The 22,308-nt window shown below is 45.7% G+C and overlaps 2 protein-coding genes across 2 annotated transcripts in view; one reads left to right on the top strand and one right to left on the bottom strand.

Annotated features, from left to right (window-relative positions):
• Positions 1 to 22,308, top strand: part of Lap3 (leucine aminopeptidase 3) — a 229,968-nt gene that overhangs the window by 149,492 nt on the left and 58,168 nt on the right. The window lies entirely within an intron of this gene.
• Positions 4,585 to 20,641, bottom strand: Qdpr (quinoid dihydropteridine reductase). Its single transcript, XM_050149767.1, has 7 exons — positions 20,462 to 20,641; positions 18,023 to 18,115; positions 15,845 to 15,941; positions 14,824 to 14,964; positions 10,167 to 10,275; positions 8,456 to 8,539; positions 4,585 to 5,183 (listed from the first exon to the last, which is right to left on the bottom strand). Exons 1-7 carry the CDS (start codon positions 20,555 to 20,557, stop codon positions 5,078 to 5,080), a joined length of 726 nt encoding a protein of 241 aa, XP_050005724.1. The 5' UTR covers positions 20,558 to 20,641; the 3' UTR covers positions 4,585 to 5,077.

Consider the following 22,308-nt stretch of genomic DNA (forward strand, 5'->3'; position numbering starts at 1 on the left):
AAGCCACGACCCCAGTCCTACCCTGCTGGCTACTGCAGACTCCGAACTTTCAGCTTCTGGATTAATTATTTGTGAACCACCCCACAACCCATGAAGCTGCCTCTGCTGTCGAGACCCTGCAGTCTGAAGCACTTGGCACACGCACAATTTGACAAAGACAATGGCAGAGTTTTAAGCCGGTTCACACTGCACCCACCTGTGGTTGTTTTTCACTCGTTTGGATCTGCCCTCTTTTGGGGGGCCTGCCACCCGGCTCCCAAATAAATCACAGTGGGAGGCTTATTATTACTTATGAACGGTCAGCCTCGGCTTGGCTTGTTTCAAGCTTTTCTTAAATTATCCCATCTATCTTTTGCCTCTGGGCTTTTATCTTTCTCTATTTCTGTATACCTTACTTTACTTCTTTCTCTGGGGCTTGCTGTGTAGCTGGGTGGCTGACGGCTGGTGTCTTCCTTGTTCTATCTTGCCCACCCGCCCTTCTTTTTCTGTTTATTCTCTCTGCCTGCCAGCTCCACCTGTCCTTGCTCCTGCCTCGCTACTGGCCATTTAACTCTTTATTCGACCATCAGGTGTTTTAGACTGGCAAAGAATCAGAGCTTCGTAGAGTTAAACAAATGCAGCATAAACGAAAACAACACATCTATCTTTACCTCCTTAAACAAAGGTTCCAGAGCATAAACAAATGTAACACACCTTAAAATAATATTCTACAACACCCATCCTTCAAAAAGAACACTAAAGATAAGGGTTTGGGGCACTGGATTATTTGGAAAACTGGTCTGAGTGCAAAGGACTAGGGAGAGGGAACCCAGGAAGAAAATGGGGGAGGCAGCAGGGAGCCAACATATTTCACTTTATCAAGTTGGGTCAGTACTAGGCAGTTGATGAGGCTCCTTCACCCCAGTCCCTGGGTCAGCAGACAGTAGTGGGGTTGCCTCTCAATTGTTTAAACCTCTGCATGGAGTTAAAGCAGTTCAGTGCACCCCAATCCAAAGAATTCCTTGAAGGGAAAACTCCAGGAAGGCTGACAGAGAATGTGAAACTGTCCTAGTAGGAGGAGTGCATTTTGTCACTCATAGGAGCATGCCAGGTGTGTGGCTGACCCTCATTGAACCTGTTCTCCCATCTGGAAAACGGGGAGTTGACAGAGCCTATCCAAAAGGGCCGTTTTGAGGATGAGGTAAATGGCGTGAGGAGTTAGGATGGTGCCTGATGCATGGCGGTCACCATGTGTTTTTCTGTCGTTTCTGAGATCCCACAAGTGAGAGTATCAGTCCCTGAATCAGCAGCTGTGGCACCTGGCCTGCAGCCCACTTAGCCAGATCACCCATAACCGGGTGCAGAGTTTCAAAAAACAGACAAGGTCTGCTGTTCGTTCAACAGCTAACAAGAAAGATGGACAATATGCAGATGAGAACAAATAATTAACTAAATAAGGAGAAGCCAAATGAATCCGATTTCTCCAACAGAAGACGGCATGGAGGATTAACTCACACGCATAAACATAACCTCCACAAGGACAGGAGAGACGGCTCAGGAGGTAAGAACACTGGCTCTTCCAAAGAACTCAAGTTCAAGTCCCAGAACTGACTTCAGGCTGCTCTCATCTGTCTGTAACTCCAGCTCCAGGGCCATCTGATGCTCTCTGCTGGCCTCTGCAGGCACTGCACTCAATAGTCACTCAGACAAGGAATATAAAATAATTATTATAAAAAAAGATCTCCTATCATTTTCTGGTGTCCTCTTCAATTTCTTTCTTCAAAGACTTAAAGTTCTTATCAAATAGATCTTTCACTTCCTTGGTCAGAGTTACCCCAAGATATTTTATGCTATTTGTGGCTATCGTGAAAGGTGATGCTTCTCTGATTTCCCTCTCTGCTTCCTTATCCTTAGTGTATAGGAAGGCCACTGACTTTTTGGAGTTGATCTTGTAGGCTGATGAGGAGGGGGACTTGATCGGGGGAGGGGAAATTGATCGGGGGGAGGGGGAGGGAAATGGGAGGCAGTGGCGGGGAGGAGGCAGAAATCTTTAATAAATAAATAAATAAATTTTTTTTAAAAAAAGCAAAAAAAAAAGAAAGAAATCTTGTTAGGACAGAAAAAAAAAAAGATCTCCTATGACCAGCATTCCTAGCTCCTAGCTCCAGTTGATAAATTGGTACATTTCCATCTAGCCTTTTCTACCTCTGCATGCACAATATTTCAGCATTATGTTATAGCCTCACAAATCTCAGAGCACTGCTGCAGTAGCCGTAACAGGACAACAGCGGTTTCAGCGATGGTGAAATCTTCAAAACCGTGTCTTCATGATAACACCATGTTTAGTGTAACTGGGATGACATCACCTGCCATGTGTACCATACAACATTATGCTGTGAGGACTTTCTCATATTGCTAAGAATTATTTCAAAATGAGATTTTTTTTAAATGTTTTCTTTATTATTGATTATGTATACAGTATTCTGACTGCATGTACACCTGCAGGCTAGAAGAGGGTATCAGATCTCTTTACAGATGGTTGTGAGCCACCATGTGGTTGCTGGGAATTGAACTCAGGACTTTCGGAAGAACAGTCAGTGATCTTAACCTCCGAGCCATCTCTCCAGCCCTCAAACTGAGATTCTTAATAGCACCATCATGTTTATTATCAGATGTGCTGATTAACTGCGCTGCGTATTGGCAGTCTGATGGAGTGCAGTGCCCTGGAAGCTCACCCAAATGCTGGCCTCTGCTACTTCAGAGCTGTGTGACCTCGGCAGAAGAGGTAGAGGAGCAGCGTTTCCTCGTGGAGTTGTGGAGGTGAGGGAAAGGCTCATGATGTAGATCCCACACCAGGCAATGTGAGAGAATGCCATTGTTGTGCTTATTCAACAGCATTCACTGTGGGTCCTCAGGGTTATTTCCAAGACTCCAGTCATTTATAACACAGAAATGACATTTGTTACCAGTTTCTGACCTGGTGTCTGGCTCTTACCTAGCATTTCGTGGGATTTTTAGCTCAGGTGATGTGAAGTTTTTAGAGTACTGAGAGAGACCACTGAATTACTTCCCAAAGAAGCTCTGTTAAAACGCCTTTGCACACACACTAAAGTAGAAATCGCCCTAATAGGACATCTCCCACTGCTACTGCCTCCTTATTTCGGGGCATAGTTCTGAGGTGACTGATGAGATGGAACATTCTAGATTTTCTTTCATTTAGATTCACAGCCCATATTACTTATCCATGGATAAAAATAGTTTGGAAAAAATAGTGTAAAATTCTGCCAGAAATAAACAATACATCCATAAACCTGAGGAAATTAAAGCATAGAATCTGGTTTCTTGAGAAACTTAGGAAAGGGACTTGTTTAACTCAAGAGTGTCTTAGGTCCCACAGATGATTTCTTAATGCTAAAAATATTCTAGAAGATCATCAGGTTTCTACCCACAACCCTCTTCCCAGAAATGAACCCAGAGCCCCCAGACAGGGGATATTAACATTCTCGTTTCACTGACCAGTCTGAACATATGCCAGCAGAATTTAATATAAGTGAGTCATGTGAGTAATGGAAAAATACAGAATCCAAATGAGATGAGATACCACATTTAGCCATGGCCAGAAGCCCCCACCACCTCAGGCTGAGAAGACACCCCACAGAGTTGCTCCAGAAGGAGGGGCTGGCCAGTAGGAGCTGGGGCTGGAAATGCCAGCACAGCAGGAGGCACAGCCTGTGAGCTGCACCCGAGCAGGGCACAGGGCACTTCGTCTCCACCCTCTCCCTCCACTCTTCCCCCCAGGGCTCCCACCCCCACGTCCTGACGATTAGACAACGAAAAGTAACATCATTTACAATGGGCAAAGGAGCAAAACAGACATTTCACCAGAAAATATATCCAAGGGCCACCAAGCATATGAAAAGATATATCATCAGCGAGGGAAATACAAATCAAAACTGCAGTGAGAGAACGGATGATATCCACTAGGATGACCATAACCAAAATGACAATGACATGCTAAGTCTGGTGTGTAGTGCAACAGAAGTCAGTGCAAGATCCAAGACCCACACACGCTGACTTCTTCAGACTCCCAAGGCTACACAGAGAAAGCCTGTCCCGGGGGCGGGGAGGACCTCTGGAATTAGAGGCGAGGTGATGGCTGTATGCCAGACTTGTATCTTAAAAGCTGAAACTCTTGCCTTAAATTGGCTAGTGGTATATCATTTCATGAAGAGAGAAAGCAAACTAAAGGTCTTTATAGTAGGTGACTCTCTGTTGAGGGGACTCTGGCCTTATGCAAGTCCTAGCAGCAACGACAATGCTACTTATCTCTCTGGGCCTCAGTTTCCCCATCTATAATCCAGACTGGATTATATCACAACTCCTTCATCACAACAGTCTGAATCAGTCACATGGAGAGTTGCTCTGATCTCACAGAGCCATCCCCCCGAGTCATGCGTACATGGCAGGCTGGGGCCTGCTGCCTTGTGGCAAACACTCGTCTCAGACTGACTCTCCCCTCTTAATCCACGAGGAGAAAAGACCCCCATATCTCACGGTTCCACTCTCCTAGGACCACTGTGTATAAATCAGGACTTGAGCCAAAAAGACAACACAAGACATGAAGTGTGTTTATTAAATACACACTAAACACGCACAAGTGGTTCTTCTGCATACCTAGCTTAGGCTGGGACACAAAAGGACATCATGACAGAGTCCACTGGGTTTGCTTACATCACAAAGAATTTTCAAGGCAGTTCAGTTTCAGGCCACAAAAATCACATCTATGTCACCAACATGGAATTCAAAAACAGGCTTGACTTCAAAGTGCCCCAAATGCCAACAAACGAGAGGACTATCAAGGGTCGCCGGGGCCATCCAGGATGCCGTGACACAGGCTGAGCACACCTCCCGAGGCCTCAGCGCCGGCACTGCTCCTTACAGTCCTCTCCGCTCATTTCTCATACCCACACCGTCCAGGACAGCAAAGGAACGCTATGTGGAGACAAACAGGACCGAATACAGAAAACGTGGGGCCAGATGCGGCCACACCCAGGTTAGTGATGTTTCGGGAGGGCCCTCCCAGGCACTGAGATGAGGCTTAAAAGTACGCTGGGGTAAGCTCTGTCTTCCCTTCTGTGGTTACCACCTGGATGAGGCTTCCTGAGTTCGGCCGCTTATTCCCAGTGATCCAGTCATGGAACGTTCTAGAATAAGAAGAGATAGTTTACATTCTTAGAGAAAAACTCTGGGTACATGCTACTATATATCTGGTGGCCTTGGATGTAAAAGGGTTTCTGTGGGGAGCTACGAGAAGGCCACTGTACATACAGATATATAAACTGTGACTGACACGGAATTAATGTAATCTCTGCTTTTGCTTTTGTCCTTTTCTACATGGTGAAAATGCTCCACAATACAGTAGTATTTAATTAATAAACAGATTTTAGGTGATTAACTGTAAGAGAAAGATAAATGTACCATACAGGCATCCCTGAGTAACTATGGAGGTCGAGTTTCCACGACTGCCAAGGACCCCAGCATCCCAGGAAGTCACCCAGGCCTCCTTTTAAGTAAGGACCATGCTATCTGCATAAAACCCACACATTCTCCCATGTACTCCCACATCACCCCAGACTAATGACAGTAACTCACACAACACACATACTACATCAGCTGTTAAAGCTGTGCTGTCTTTAGAAAATAACAAGGAGCAGTCTCCACCAACTTAGTACAGAAGCATCTCTTCCAGTGTTTTTATGTGAGGCTGGTTGAACTGGCACATGAGAACCCACAGATAAAGAAAGCCAGCTTCTGCTTTATTCCTTCTCAAGTTTAAAAGGATGAAAACTCATTCTTTAATTTCAGCAAAAACAAGTGGGGTAGCCAAGACGAGATACAAAAAGCGGGCTACTATCGTAAAATATATTGAGACTTAAAACATCTAGCTGTTTGTGGAGATGGGCAACTAAGCCTACTTGGAACAAAGGAAGACCCTGGTTATGAAGTTTAACAACCAGGGAGAAACCAGACAGTGGTGGCACAAGCCTTTAATCCCAGCACTCAGGAGGCAGAGGCAGGTGGATCTCTGTGAGTCTGAGGCCAACCTGATCTACAAGAGCAAGTTCCAGGACAGGCTCCAAAGCTACAGAGAAACCCTATCTCAAAAGAAAAAAACAAGGAGAAGACAGCAACAAGCAGGTAATAGTGTCTAACAGTGAAGCATTTACATTTGAGTACCCTTGAGTACCATCCACCTGAAGATCCACAGCCAGGATCTCAGACTTCTAACTGGAAAGCACTCAACTCTTAGGATGCTCTGTAGTCCCAGTGTGCAACCCTGCAGAACAGATTTGACAGTCATCTACTAGATTTTTAGGCTCCTTCTCTGGCTATTGTACAAGCCAACAAGGTATACAAGGGTCTCAAAACAATTGCTAAACCACCTTGAAATGCTGCCACTGATCAAGGTCGCATCCCTGGGCTAGATGAACTGGATACCTTTGAGAGAGACAAAGGGGTCTCTGTGTTCATCACACATGTCTTTCCTGCATTTGGCCTCTCTAGCAGTGTGGAGTGGATGACAGACAGGGCATGCTTACCATAGCAGGTAAAGAAGGTAGTGTGCTCACAAACATCTTAAACAAATTTCACTCTAACTTGTCAACTGAGCTTCAAGTGGGTAAAGTGACTGCTAGAGCAAAGGGTGCCTGACAGCCCTTGTCGGCTGACTTGTGGCTGGGTGTTAATTCAGGCCCAGGAGCCTCAGTGCTGGGTCCAGAGTCTAGATTCTAGGTTAGTACGTCACTCACTCATCATGGGCACACTGGCCTTTAAAGAGAAATGTAAACACAATCACAAACCAAAGCATGGTGTCTTCTGCAACCTCCTTTCTCAATCAAGTATCAAAGCATGACTCCCAGCTCACCATGTGGTTAGCAGGCCCACAGGCCCACAGCCACACTGCCTAAGTAAGAACCTAGGTTTGCTACTCTTTGGGCAGACTGACTACTCAGCCCCAACTCTTAAATAATGAAAATAATTTCCTATGAGCATTAAATAAGGTAAAAGGATTGTGAGCTAGAGAGATGACTCATTAGGTAAAGTGCTTGTCTGTCACAAAAGCATGAGGATCTAATTTAGGTCTCCAGAACTCACATAGAAAAATATTTCTGCACATCCTATAACCCCAGCGCTGGGGAGGCAGAGGCGAGAAGCTCTCTGGCGTTCACGTGCCAGCCAGTGGAGTGAAAACTGAGTTTCTGATTCAGTGAGAGGTTGTCTCATAAAAAGAGGTGAAGAGGATAGAGATACAGCTGTCTCAGGGGCTAAGAATGCATACTGCTTTTGTAGAGGACCTGAGTTCAGTTCCCAGCATGCCATCAGGCAAGTTCCCAGGCCTCTGCAACTTCAGCTCTGGGGACCTCAAGCCTCTGACCTCTTCCAACCCCTGCACTCATGGGCACACACCTACCATCAGACACATACACACAAATAACTAAAAATAAAACACATCTTTAAAAAGAAACGTGGAAAATGACTGATGGAGACACCCAATGTCAATCCCCTGACTTCCAACGCATGCACACACACACACACACACACACACACACACACACACATAAGTATTTAGAATACTTATTTAATAGCACATAACTAGAACTATGTAGGTACTTATTTCAAACATAAATACAAGTTTTCTCCACTTAATTTAAATGAGTTCTAACATCAGATCAGAAACAAACACCCACTGCAGCCGTCAGAGCAGCTATGGCATTGGCACTCCGGGGAAGGCCATCTCCTGTAGGGACTATGACCCAGCCATCCCATGCCAAGGCAGCACATGGCCACAGTAGGCATCCAGCGAGCCCAGACTTACTAAATAGAAGGCTTTGGGAACTGAGTAAAGCATCACCAAACAGTAAAACCAACTCCCTCTCCAGTGAGCTTCCAAGCTGTCTCTAGATGACTAGGAAGTGTCACTTCCTGGTCAGTGACTGTTGACTAGGACCTTAAAAATGAAGACCAAACATCTGGGGCTCAGCACTGGTTGAGACATAGGACTGAGACTTCCTCCTTGTCTTCCTGCCACAGAGTTATCCCTGGATACATTGCTGATTTATAACCCAGAGATGGGGATTACTGAATATTTGCTATGGGTCAGACACACTGCCAAGCACTTAACACACTCTACCACGGCTCGTTCTCTGCACCGTCATCATGGACCTCATCACACACAGGCAAGCTCTGTGTCCGAGGGCAGTTTACAATCGTGCTTACTTTGGTCAGACAGGGAGAGGAAAAGACATCCAGACTCATATCAGGGCTATTCATCCCTCCACACAATTGCTGTTCTCCAAATTCAAGTGCATCAGGACCTCAGAACCCCAGAACCTCACCCAGGATCACCGAGAGTCCCCAAAGGGCAGGGGACAGAGCCTGGAGGCTGCTTAGTCACTGCCTCTCCTGTGATACTCACTCAACCAGGAACTCTAAGGGTGTCCAGGAGCTGAAGTCTGCCTCAGGCATTGATTTCCTGTTCATCGGCGTATCCAGGGTAACCCTGCAATGTAGAGATAAGTGTGTCATTTGTGCATCGCCTCTGTAATAACAGGAGTCTGGTCCTTGGCCACGAAAAGACAAACACAGCGGCACCACTGGGAGCCTCTGGCGCTGAGCACGACATTTACATGGAGAGATCAGACAGGATAATCAGAGAGCAGCAAGCTGTCCACATTAACAAAAATCACAGCTGAGGGAAATCCAATAAGGCTCTTTGTGGCTCACACTAGGGCAGGCAAGAACAAAACAGGGAGAGTCACACTTTACCTTTACGTCAAACACAGCCTTTGTCGAAGGCAAGGGCTTTATTGAGTTCTTGTGGACACTCTGAAATGCGGCAGACTCATTTCTAAGCATTTATGTGAAATAACAGTCCTCAAAATATCAAAATTGCAAAGCATTATTTTTAAGTATATGGCTGTCTTCCAGGAAACTTAGGATTTTCAGGGAGAGAATATGAATTGGCACAAAACATTTGGGCCTGAGACATCAGTCAGAACAGCTGGGAGGCAGCTCAGTCATAAAACCTCACCAGTGAAGGACTGGAAAGCTAACTAGTCCCTGAGCTGCCCCAGGGTCCTTTACAGACTGGAAGCAAGAGGCACTGAGAAAGAACACACCAAGCCCAAGGCAGCAACCTCTGCCTCTGCCTGAAACAGCTGTAGGGATTCACTTCCTGGTCAGCTAGAAATGTTCCCATAGAACATTTCTATGATCTCCTACCTATTCTCCCCCACACTGTTCCCATGTCTGGCTACACACACACACACACACACACACACACACACACACACACACACAACTTTAACAATGTGAAAACAGAAAGAACTGTATAAAGTAAAATAAAGTGTGTGGACACTTTAAAAGTAGGAATAGGGAAGAAAACACACAAGAGGTAGATGCGTCCCTGAAGACAGACCATCACAACCCTGAAATACTGCCCGAGCTGTATGTACCTCTCAGCCCTGATCCCTAGGTTGAAGCCTAGCCTGCAGTATAACAGGAGTCGGGCCTTTAGGAGATAATTGGGTTGGGTGTGGTTCCATAGATGGATTGGGACACTTACAGAAGGCGGGCTAAGGAAGCCCATCTGTCTTTCTACCATATGACAGCAGGTACCACCTACAGCAGCAGTTCTCAACCTGTGGATCACAATCCCTTTACGGGAGTCAAACAACCCTTTCACAGGGGTCATCTAAAACTGATCAGATATTGATCTAAAACACAGATACAGACATTATGATTTATAACAGTAACAAAATTATCGTTATGAAGTAGCAACAAAAAATTTATGGAGGGGGTCACCACAGCATGAGGAACTGTATTAAAGGGCCGAAGCATTAGGAAGGTTGAAAAGCACTGCTCTATGGAAACAAGCTCTCACCAGGCACCAACCCTGCTGGCATACTCAACTTGGACTTTCTAATCCATACAACCATGATCAGTACAATTCTGTGGCTTATAAAATACCTAGTTTAGGGTACTGTGAACAGTAGCAAGTATTCATAAGACAGGAGCTTACGTGCCTTTGGGGACACACACTCAAAGCCACAATAGAAAGGGACCCTCAAAATGTCAACACTAGGCGGCAGACAAGCTGTAAGCAGTGAAAACTCCGAAGCACCTACGGGAGCACAGCAATGGCAGCAGCCCCAGGTGGCATGCCACTGTTCTTCCCAGCAAGGCTCTGGCAGAGCTGATGGACGGCACCCTTGGCCATGCCGTAGCCAATCATCCCTGGGAAAGTGAAGAAAACAGTTGGTTACACAGACATTAGGTGCAATATCCTCAGCTCTCCGTTCCCTTAAGACTTTAGCCACATACTGAGTATCCTCCTGCAAGCAGGGCACCCTCACTTGTCCTGCCAAAATAGCAGCAACCAGAGAAAGGTGATGGGACAAGTGGGCAAGGTGTGGCATCTGGGCAGTTCCCAAGAATGCAGGTTTTTAAAGGGCACTGTGGCCAGGAGCCATTCCACTTCAGAAGTGGGCTCTCATTTCTGTTTCCTATGACTGTGATGGTCAGATTCTCTAGCCTGATTGTTCATGTGCACACCTCAACCCATCAAGGATGCACCAGGACCAGCCAGGAAGGCCACAGAGGTCAGGTGGTGGGAGGGACTGCTGAGCTGACCACGGCACGGCTTTGCACAGGACCAGACTGACAAAGCCACTTGCCCAGGAGCATAAAGGAAGGTGTTTTCCCACCTTACCCCCACTCGTGGCATCTTCACTAGTGCACAGTTATCCCCACCGTGGAGCAGGAGCCTACTGTCCATTGGGGACGGCATCCTCTTCCCTCCAGCATGCACAGCAGCAGACTGTGCGTTCTGACACGGCTGCCTGCTAGAGCCTGACCTTGACATTATTTCTCTACGCTCTTCATGCCCATCCTATGAAGGCTGTCATTGCTTCCACACACCAAACCCCCATTTAGCCCTCATATGTCATGGAGCCTCCTCTGACCATGAATCCCCAGATTCAGTGCTAAGCATGTGAAAATACAAGGCAGCTCCCTGACTCCAAGGGCAAAACCCAGGATCCAAGTTCAGGGTCAGGGCTAAGGACACACAGTGAGTCCTCAGCACTGTGACTCAGGGAGAATCAGCAGCCCTCCAGCCACCAGCCCTCACTACACATGAGTACAGGTAGCCCCAGAGCTCCGAGACATCAGTCCCCTTGGAGCTGGGTTACAGGTGGTTGTGAGCTGCCTGATGTGAGTGCTGGGAACCCAACTCAGTTCCTCTGCAAGAGCATCACGTGCTCTTAACCGCTGAAGCATCTCTCCAGCCTCTCTTTGTTTTCTGAGACAGGTTCTCATTATATAGCCCTGGCCGGACAAGAACCAGCTATGTAGACTAGGCTGGGCCTCAAACTTGCAGCAATCCTACCTCTGCCTATGGGTTACTGGCATGAGCTACCACACTCAGCCTCAGAAAATAGTATCTAATACATTTTTAAATTATATTTATTTATTTATCTATTTATTTTGTATGTGTGTATGTATGTGTGACTGACTGGGCATGTGTGCACATGCCATAGCACATGTATGGAAATCAGAGGACAGCTTGTGGAAGTTGTTTCACTCCTTCCACCACGTGAGTCCCAGAGATCCAATTCTGGTCATCAGGCTTGGTGGCAAATGCCTTTACCCACCAAGTCCATCTCCCCAGCCCTCAACACATCTTTTATTCTTATGAATGTGACGGTCATGGTGGCACACACTTGCCATCCTAGCAACTGGAGTATGAATTCAAATTCATTCCAGGATGAACCTCTCTCCAAAAAAATGCTTCTAATATAAAAACATATGAATTCAAACAGAAGTGTGGTGTGGGTGCACATAAGAACACATATAAAATGCTTCCAAAAGGCTGCCCAAGGTCTGTGGCCAACTACCTTCAGATTGCCAAAGGGATCAGGCACTTGAGCAGTCTCCCCATTAAATGTATGTCTTAAAGTGCCATGTGAGTGTTTCCTACATGCACTGGTTAGAACACGCTAATATAAAAATACATGGATACAAATAATACACAGCCATCCCATTTTCTCCCATAAGTTCTGTTCAACATCTCTGAACCCTTGGTCACATCAGCTCCTCCACAGAATGTTTCCAGGGACAGAATCTTCTCAACTCTCTCATCTTCTGCCCTTGAGTTGTCCAGGACATTTGCTTAGACAGTAATTTACCAAGAAGTAATGATATGGGATTTCTTTCTGTACACGGTGAATATGTATGGCTCTCATTGGTTGATAAATAAAGCTGCTTTGGCCTAAGGCAAGGCAGAATATAGCTAGGCAGGAAATTCAAACAGAGATATCGGAGGAGTAAGATACCAGAGCATTACCGGTAAGCCACGGGACACATGGCAACAAACAGATTATTAAAAATGGGTCAGTTTACATGTAGAGCTAGCCAGTAATAAGCCTGAGCCATAGGCCAAACAATTATAGTTAATATTAAGCCTTTAAATTACTATTTTCTAAGTGGCTGCAGGGAGCAGAGGATGAGAGAGAAACCAACCCAACGGGACCAGGTGAGACAGAGAAAGGACTTCCAGTGACACTGTAATGTGCACAAGAATCTGCACACACTCAGGGTGTCCCATCTGAGCACATCCTGGCATGAGCACATAGGCTGGCTGCCTTAAGCTCCCTCTCCCCTGAGAATGAAGTCTGACACTGTTGTCATGAAAGGTCTGCAAGAAAGGTGCAATAGCAGAAGAGGCGACCTAAGTCCAGGGAGGTGGGATTCACAGCCCAGCCCAGCAACCAATCCCTGACCAGCTTCAGCAACAACTGATTGCCAAAGCAGGTCAAGGTCTCAAGAAGTTACTTAGAGGAGTATTTCGCCATCCTCAGCATAAGCAAATGGTGGTTTAAAAATACAACTCAGCAAAGTACAGGGCGCTGTCTACCTTTTAATCCCAACACTGTGAGGGACAAAAAGCTTTAGGAGGAAAGAAATGAGCAACGAGCAACCCATGGCTTACTTCAACAGAACAACACAGATACGAGATCATTCACAAAATATTAAAAGAGAGCATACAACTATGCTGGACACTTTCTTCCAAATTATAATGTGATCATATAGTCCCTCAAGGGAGGCTTCCGACCACAGCCCAGCATGGCTGCAGAGCAGGACCATTAAGATGAGCCATCACATGGAACCACCTGTACTTGTAAAACCAAAGAAAACAGGAGCCTGCTTTGTCCTTTAAAAAATTAAGTATTTCAGTCCTGGGGTTTTGTTTTTGAAATGTCAACCTATTACTCATTTCTCTGTTTACTCTCTAGTACCTCTGCCCTATGTCACCTTTAATAAAAAGCAGCTTTCAACCAGACAGACATCTAACATTTACACAGTTTTAATTATTGCAACAGCCACAGACCTGCTAGATCTATGCTCTGTGAAATGCGATAAGCAGCAAGAAATTACTAATTAACAAGAGCCTCATGGTTCAATGAGTTTCATTAAAACTGGAAGATACCCCAAGATCTCTACCACTTCCATTCGAAGAAGTGTACCTCTTAAACCAGGTATTACAGCCAAGACTTAGTGATCACCCCTCTGTGCCCCTTACTTAAGTCCCTTTATCCTTGGCCCTAAATGAATGTATGACTTGATATGCACTCTGCTCCCTAAATTTGTAGGCTGTCCTAATCCCTCTAAAATTCAGAAAGTTACTATATTTAGATATTTAAAGTGGCAATTAAGTTAAAATGAGATCGTTAGGGTACAACCCTAATCTAGATGGGCCAAGGTGCTTCTAAGAGGTAGATGATCATCCTTCTGTGTGTCTTAGTCCTAAGTTCTACCCCATAGAAGCATCTTGGCCCATCTAGATTAGGGTTTCACCCTAACAATCTAATTTAAATAAATTACCACTTTAAAGATCTTGTAAGAAAGCAGCCATCCACAAGTCAGTGAGAAAGGCCTCGAAACCAACCCTCCCAACATCCTGGTCTTAGACACCTTGCCTCTGGGATCGTAAGGAAACATGTGTCTGTTCATTGAGCAAGCCAAGGCATGGGAGCCCCAGCAAAAGAATACAGGGAATAAGAAATGCAAAAGAAGGGTCTTTGTGATGGAATGGAAGCAACTCACAATTTAGAAATAGTCAGGGGTTTAGTTCAAAGTATATTCATTACATATTCACTAAATAAATCTGGACAATTTATTTAACTCTCTAAATCTTGTTTTTCTAACCAATGAATTAGAAAGGTAACAATGATGCCTACACCATGATTCAACAAAAATAATGGTTAAGTGTTAAGACTATATAATAATACTCGATACTGATGTGACTATAGTAAGACCTACCATGTGCTAGGCACCATCTATGTGTCAATAACACTGCAGTTGCTCTTAAGTTAGGTAATACTGTCACTGTTTTACAATTAAAGCAACTGTGGCAAACATTTGACCAGAGAATCAGAGTCAAAAATTCACCTGCCAAAACATTTCCCTGGGACCCACGGTTACAACGTAATGATAAGATGGGAGTGTTAACTAATACACATCTAGTTTGCTGTTTAATCTCTCTATTGGTCACTGATCATAAACCAGGCAGGGGTGCCAGATTACAGAACCATGAACCGGGGACAAATGCAAGTGAGAAGATTAAGATTGCTCCCTATAAGACGACTCCGGCATAAAAGGAATTACACCTACCCAATGAGAAAGCTCCTAAGGGCACAAAGCGAACTGCACCTCCTCAATCCAAGATGTACCCAGTAGCCCCAGCAGGAGAAGCGTTTACACTGCACAAAAATGAAGGCTTACCAGGAGTGCCATCCAAGGCAGCTTTGGCCCCAGCCAAGGTCAAGAGGCCTCCTTCCTTCAGGTGCTTTGTGGCCAAGTGGCTGGAGATGGTGGACGTCCACATACTTTGCTTCCACATCAAGTCACAGTTTTTAAAGAGTGCTGGGAAAAGGGAAAAAAAAAAATGTGAACTCATCACTCCCAGAGAATAACTCAGAAGACAAGCTCAACTCACACTGCCCTGCACCACAAGAAGCCTGCCAGGCCCTGCTGGTCTACCACGGGGATCTAATAAAGACAGCACAGGGCTCAGTGGTCAGAGGCACAGGGTTAAACACAGGCCATGCTGTCCCCTGGGTCTCAGCTTCCTCAGCTGCTAATTGCCAAAATTTCAGCCAGTAAATATTAGCAAATAAACCTAGGGTCAACAGACTCACCAGACTGTCAGGGCTTCAAAACTGGCTTTACTTTATGAAGGCTGTTAGGCTTATAAGAGGAACTTCTATCCCTATTCTGGCTTCTACCCCTGGTTTTAAAAAAAAATCCATGAAACGATCACCCTACGGCTATAAAGAGGGTTTTAACAGAGTTACATTTTCATGGATAAAGTTAATGCAAGCCTTTAAAAGTCTGTAAAAGAGCTGAAACATCAACCATTTCACAGCTGTGCTGGCCCTCTAGCCGTTCCAAAGACTCAAAAGGAACAGGTGGTCACACGTGTCACACTATCAGGCTTCCCCCACCACCCCAGCTCTCACGCTCTCTTCACCTCCCACCTTCCTCCATGGGATGCTGCTGAGAGAAAACCCTCACCAGACAGCAGACTTCGGCTGTGTTTTCCCAGCCTACGGAACTGTGAGCAGTCAATCCCCACCAATTACCCACTTCCATCACCACAAATCAAATGAAGGAACAGAGCTATGGCAAGGATCCCGAGGGACCAACAGAAAACCAGCTGGCCTGGTGCCCCATCTAGACCAGAGCTGTGTCAGCTAGACAAAGAGCAGAGCAGAAGCAATAATTAACTAAGAAAAAGACTCACACTTTGATTTGGCATTGCCCCCAGCCCATCCTCCAGCCACACAGAGAATCGCGTCCACCTTCTGATCACCTAGGAGCTTTCCAACCTCAGCAGTGACCTTAAACAAAAGAGGCAAAGGTGAGCTGAAACAGGCCGTGTTTTCTCTTTCTCTTCTTCTTCAGCCAGTTTACAGTACCTTCAACCAGTACCTAACCTAGCAACTGGCTGGGGAAATTAGATGGAAGAAGTTTCATGTATTTTGGATAGTGAAGCCAACAACTTTTCAATATGGATTTCATAAGGTTGAACCTCTACATGAACAATTCTAAAAGGCATAGGTACTTCCTGAAATCCAAATATAAAAAAGTGGGGGAAAGAGATTTAAGAAAATCACTGGAGCCTTGTGATAAGCAGGTGAAGCTCTGGTGTACTCCCTTACAAATTTTCTTCAGGAATCATGGACTCATGATCTGAGAAGGTTCTATTCCACTTGTCCTATCCCACCCCCAACAAAAATACCCCCCCTTTTTTTTGGTTCTTTTTGAGACAGGGTTTCTTTGGGTAGCCCTGGCTGTCCTAGAACTCACTCTGTAGACCAGGCTGGCCTCAAACTCACAGAGGTCCACCTGCCTCTGCCTTCTGAGTGCTGGCATGTACCACCACTACCCAGCACAAAAACATCTTAAACAAAGAAGTATCATTAAGAAAAACAAAAGCAAGAAAGTGACAGCCACTGGCAAACCGCTAGTAAGATGCTGAGTACATGGGGTTCATTTCAGTGGTCTCTATGTTTGAAATGTTAAAGCCCTGAGACTATATCCACACATTATCTCTCATTATCATTCATTAAAAGGGCAGTCTGGCAGACAGGCCATGCTGGCCAGTCACTATGGCTCTTCTTGGCTAGAATGTCTCGGTAATGCCTCTCAAGAACTCAATATCCATTCGGTACGAGTTTGTAAACTCATACCAAAACCCACAGTCTCTCCAGCAGAACCCACACTCGGAAGGACCAGGGCTCTCCAAACCCTCCCACTGCTCTTCTCCTGAGGTTTAGCTTTTATTGCTTAACCCACATGACTGCTTTGAGACACAACCACAGCACAAGAGCACAACCAGAAAGTCGGCTGCCAGGGCTCAAACCACAGCTATGGCACTCTACTACTGTGGAACCTTTAAAGATCGGGATCTTTCTGTGTGTCTTTCCCTCATGTGTGTTTCAAAACAACCAAGGAGCATGAACTATCAGCCGGTGTTGGGACCACGGGAGAGAGCACATCGAGGCAGACCTGCTCCTTCCCTAACCCTAGCATCAACTAGCTTCTCAGACTGTCACAGGCTGAAATCTAGTGACCGCATTGTGACGTGGCCCACCAGCCTGCCTACCCAGGAGTCCTGAACGCAGCACACCATGCAGAGAAGGAGGTGGGAATTTCCTTGGGAATGAGGGTGGGAGCCTAGGCCTAAGTCTTCCAGGAAGTTGATCAGACTCCTCCATAGGCAAGACTGCTTAAGAGCCTCTAAGATACTCAGACTAGGACATCCATCCAACTGGCAATGGGGCCCTTCTGGAGAATAGCATTAAGTTGAGGAGAAAGGTGGTATTTACCATTCATTGGCATATTTCTAGTTTTTTATTGGTTTTCCTGTGTTATAATCTGCACATAACTTCATAACTGCAAATAATATATTGTTAGTATTTATTCTGTGAACTAGGTAAACTTTACTTTTCAAAATATATGAAATATACAAAGATGTTTAAGCGCACTATTCTCGCTAAATAATAAAAACAAACAAAAAAATGAACTTAAATAAGAAAAAAGCCTGAGACATACATAAAGAGAAACTAAGTAAGCCATAGCCAATTAACAAAATAAAATATTGTATGTCAACAAAGTGTTTAAACGAGACAAAGTACTTAAACTAACGAGTAATGTTTTAAAAATCTAACCATCAATACAAACATAAGACATGCAAAAGCAGTTAACATACAGCATGCAAAGCTAAGACAAGGAAACATGCTGAAATAAGCTAGTCAGAAGTGGATTCTAAAATTTATCTTTGTTTTTGCTTTTAGTTTTGTTTTTTTACTTTTTCTACATTTTCCTCTGGAGGATTTCGGAATTGGCAGACAAAGAGCACAGCCTGAGAACCCCCACTGGGCCTCTCCTGTCACAGTGAAGGACCTTTTAGAATTACCTGGTCAGCCTGCTCTGTAAACGAGTCTGTCATTTTAACGATGACACTGGCATTGGCCTCTTCATTCTCCACCACGTCGATGCTGGCGACCCACTGGAGCAAGAAAAACAGTTTTAGTTAAGAGTCAGTGAGTTGCTACTTCTCTAAAGAGCCACACCCAGAAATGGAAGCAATCGGGAAAGTGAAGGGGCTTAAACTGAAAGGCACAGGACCAAAAATGTTTCCAGTTTGCAATGTGGGATTCGGAAATATTTACATATAGTTATCTTGGAGATAGGACTGGAATCTGAACACAAAATTCACATTCAGTATGCATATTTCATATACATTGTATACTCAGTCTAAAAGAAATTTTACACAGTACTTTTAGTAATCTTGAACATGCAATAGGTTTCACATCATGAAACTTCCCAGCTGAGGCATCACATAGCCCTTAAAAAGCTTCAGATTTAGAAACATCTTGAATTTTTTGGATGCTTAACATGTAAATAAGAAAGGAAATAACAACTGGTCTCCCAGGCACCCTTCAGGGACCACTAACTGCGGCCGATACACCTTCTACCACACTTCATCCCAGGCCATCGTGTTCCTTCCTCTTCCCCGCTGGACTCTCTTGGCCAAACTCTACATGTACCTAAAAACACCTGAGGTCAGCAGAGCCTCTGTGAAGAGCCATAGTGAGAATCAAAAGCTTTGCTAGCCTATAATCTCTGACACAAATACTTAAATCTGCTAGTGCAGAAGACAGTCACAAACAATACAGCGTAGAAGGGGTGTGGATGAGCCACCCTTGCAAATGCCAGATGCTAAGAAATAAACTACACAAGCTGCACGTTATTATTCCTTTCATTTTATGAATCCATTTAAAGTGTAAAACCCTTCACAACTCTTGGGTACATAGAGATGGATAATTGTCCAGTTGTCCTACAGAAGACCCCCTGCTCTGCAGCAGACAGACAGGCAGGCCTTCGATATAGATGTCCAACTCAGTTATTAATGCTGGCTCAGCCATAAAGTGGCAATCTTCTTCATCAAAGAGAGTGGGTGAATGATTAACAGGGTTAGTAAAAAACAAAATGAAATGGAGGATACTCACTCCAAGCATTATTGACTTTTACTTCAAAAACCTCAGGGTCCTTCAGGTTGAAGACCCCAGAGGCCAGAATCTATCTTTAGCTGCAAGGACAGCATCACTGAACAACACTCATTACCTGTATACCCACAAACCATGGGGAATGATACTAAGACAAAATCAGCTCCACCCCAACCCTCCCTAGGGTGCCAGGAAAGAAAGGGAAACAGATTTTGGAGTAAATCTGCACCCCAGACAATGCCAAGGAGAAAGCCTGCTTAGTAGCTGGCTCCCTGGCTCATGCTCAACTGCCTTCTTATGAAGCTAAGACCCAGCCTGACTAGAGACAGTGCCACCCAGAACAGGCTAAGTCCTCCCGCATCAATCATCCCTCAAGACAAGCTCTCACAGAAAAGGCCACGGGCAAATCTGATCTGAACAGTGCATCCACTGAGGTTCCCTCTTCCAGGGTGAATCTAGGTTGTCAAGGTGACCATAAAAGCTAACCAGCAGAGGGGAGCTCAATGAAATTTGAGTCAGAGAAAACTGATAGGTAGTACAGTTGAGGTAGACAAAGCCCACACTTTCAATGCTGCCTTTGTCTCCACCCTTCATCTTCGCAGATCGTGGAAGAAGACACCCCAGTCTTTGAATATTCTCTCTCGTCCCAGGGGATCCCCTGCCCAGGCTGCTGCTTCTGCTAACTAAACTCTTAGGAAGGTGCTCCAAGCATCCCCCCCCTCTCCCCCGGGCTGACTCTAGAACAAGTTTCCTGTGCTGAGCCACACTGATCCCTGCTAAAAGGCTGGGGACAAGTTCAGCTCTGTGTTCACTTGTCCTCTGGGAGTGGACACCGGACTATACAAAGTAGTTGAAATATCTAAGCAAAGATGACAGCAGCTGAGGGACTGAGCCTTCGACTGCCAGGTCCAACAGGGCTAAAGCAACACGGGTAATAATTATTAGCTGCCATACTGATGACAGCTAGCATTTAAAATGCTTTTACCTGTTATCTCATTTAATCGTCACGATCGATCCAAGAGTAAACAGGAATATTATCGCCACTTCACTTTACGGGGGAACCGAGGATAGAGGCCATTAGTCCATTCAAGGTCACTGGGCTAATAACTTAGGGCAGTCCAATTCAGAGCCTCTCTGCTACCTCTCCCCTCCCGAGTCACGCTGGACCTTCCTGGCCTGGAGGAGGCCTAGGGAGCTCCTAACACCACACACTCCTTGCAGAGCAAAAGGCCTTACACTTGTGGCCCAGAACAGAACGGAGTGTAACCTACGGGTGCTCAGGGCCGGTAGTTTCCCCCGTCTCCCACCCGACCCACTCCAAGTGTCTGGCTGTCCCGCAGAGTTACCCAGTTGCGGGCTCGGAAGGCCTGTACGCAGCGCGAGCCCAGAGCGCCCCTGCCGCCGTACACCAGCACCCGGCGCGCCTCGCCCGAAGCCGCCATCCTGCTCCCGATAGGCTCCCGCGGTACAGAATGACAAGCGGGAACGCACTGCCGTGCCCGCCGCTACCCAACGCGGAACTCAAGCGGGTGGCCCGCCCCTACCTGCGCCCCGCCCCTGAAGCTCCGCCCTGGGGTGGAGACGGAGGCATCTCGACCAATAAGAGTGCTTCAGCTGGAGCGCGTGATCGCGACTTGCCCCGCCCTAAGGCTGAGATACATTAAACCACGCCTCCAGGATACGTGCTCCCCTGCGCCCCGCCCACCTGCCCTGCCTCCGTCGCCCGTGAGCCAATAGGAGCGTAGCTAGCTCGGCCCGTGCTCTAAACTGTGCCCTGTGGCTCGCCCACGCTTATAGGCCAGCAGGCGGGCAGCACCTCGCCCAAATACCACTTGGTGTGCAGACCATAACAAAGTTCCGCCCTCAGGTAGCAAGCAGTCTTTTAGGAGCACCAAACCCCAGCCAGGACAAGAGTTCAATAGTATAGGTGCTGCAGGGTTCAAGCAGGTGAAAGTAGTTGCAGACACGAACAGACCAGCTAAAATATTTTAACTCCCAGATAGAGTGTGACGTTTGCTTGACCCCGTTGCCTAGTAGTTGTGTGGCCTAAGTGACTCCTTCAATTTTTTGTGCCTCAGTTTCCTCGCTAATAAAATGTGATTAATAGTCTGTGCCTCGGGAGTTGAAGAAAAGTGTGTAAAAAGTACATCGAGCAGTGTGTGGCTATCAGTATTAGTCTTCTCAGTGGCGGTTATTAAAATTCACTGAGCCTCTTGAAAGTTGGTTACATTTTTCCAAATGGAAGGCAATGGTCTATCTGGGGACACACTTAAAAGTGAAAATCTGCCAAAACAGTGATACAAAATTTGTCATTCTCTGTAGTTTAAATGTTTCCGTTTCTGGAATTGATACATTTAAAACAAAGACTATGATGGGGAGTTGTCACTACATTTAAAATAGTATATAGTACAACAGGTTTCATCTGGTAGGGGAACAAATTTAGCTATGGCAAGTTGTAGGCCTGTCCTTACACCTCTCTGTCTGCATGTAAGAGAGGGTTATCCTAGATCTACATCCCCAGCAAATCCTGGTGTCACCCCCACTGGTAGGTTAATTATTTCTGCTCAAGAGCACAGAGTCTCTTAACACCTGCACCGCTGACATTCAGCATCAGATAACTGGAACCGAGAGTGGCCTGTTTAAAATATCCAAAGAATCTCTGGACTCTAACCCTAGAAGCCAATAGCAAGCCCTGCCCTCGGTCATAAAGATCAAAAATATATCTGTGGTAGCACAAGCCTGGAATCCCAGATACTGAGGCTGAAGCAAGAGGACCGACCACAAGCTCAAGGCCTGCCTGGACAACAGGCTGAATTCAAGGCCAGAGTAGGTAACTTAATGAGACCCTGTTTCAAAATAAAAAGAATATTTAGGATGTAACCTAATGATGGAGCATTTGTTTAACATGCCCAAAGGACTTAGATTCAATCCCTACAACCAGGGGGAGGAAGAGGAGGTGGAAAAACACTCTAAATATTGCCTAAGATCCCCTGAGAGGTATAAAAAAAATCCCCTTTAGTTAAGAGCTATTATCTGTCTCTGTTGTAGCCTTCGGAAATGGATACTATATTGAACTTCTTCGTGCACCTCCAGGCTACAGGTGCCTGGTAGACAACGGACGGTTTTGTCTGTAACAGGTCAGACCTGCAGACTTATGTCAGTGGACATCAGAGTGTGTCTGGCTGAAGAGTCC

The sequence above is a fragment of the Alexandromys fortis genome, unplaced genomic scaffold, assembly GCF_014885135.2.
Source record: "Alexandromys fortis isolate MF-2015 unplaced genomic scaffold, M_Fortis_MF-2015_v1.1 scaffold_0, whole genome shotgun sequence".
NCBI classification, from domain to species: Eukaryota; Metazoa; Chordata; class Mammalia; order Rodentia; family Cricetidae; genus Alexandromys; species Alexandromys fortis.

What these genes read in the sequence shown, in the direction of transcription:
- Qdpr (XM_050149767.1), bottom strand. Translation starts at nt 20,557, where the DNA reads ATGGCGGCTTCGGGCGAGGCGCGCCGGGTGCTGGTGTACGGCGGCAGG. An exon ending in GGGCAATGCCAAATCAAAGT is followed by an intron (nt 14,965 to 15,844) that starts GTGAGTCTTTTT and finishes CCCTTTTCCCAG; the next exon opens with CACTCTTTAAAAACTGTGAC. An exon ending in CCCTTAGAGTTCCTGGTTGA is followed by an intron (nt 5,184 to 8,455) that starts GTGAGTATCACA and finishes TTCTTATTCTAG; the next exon opens with AACGTTCCATGACTGGATCA.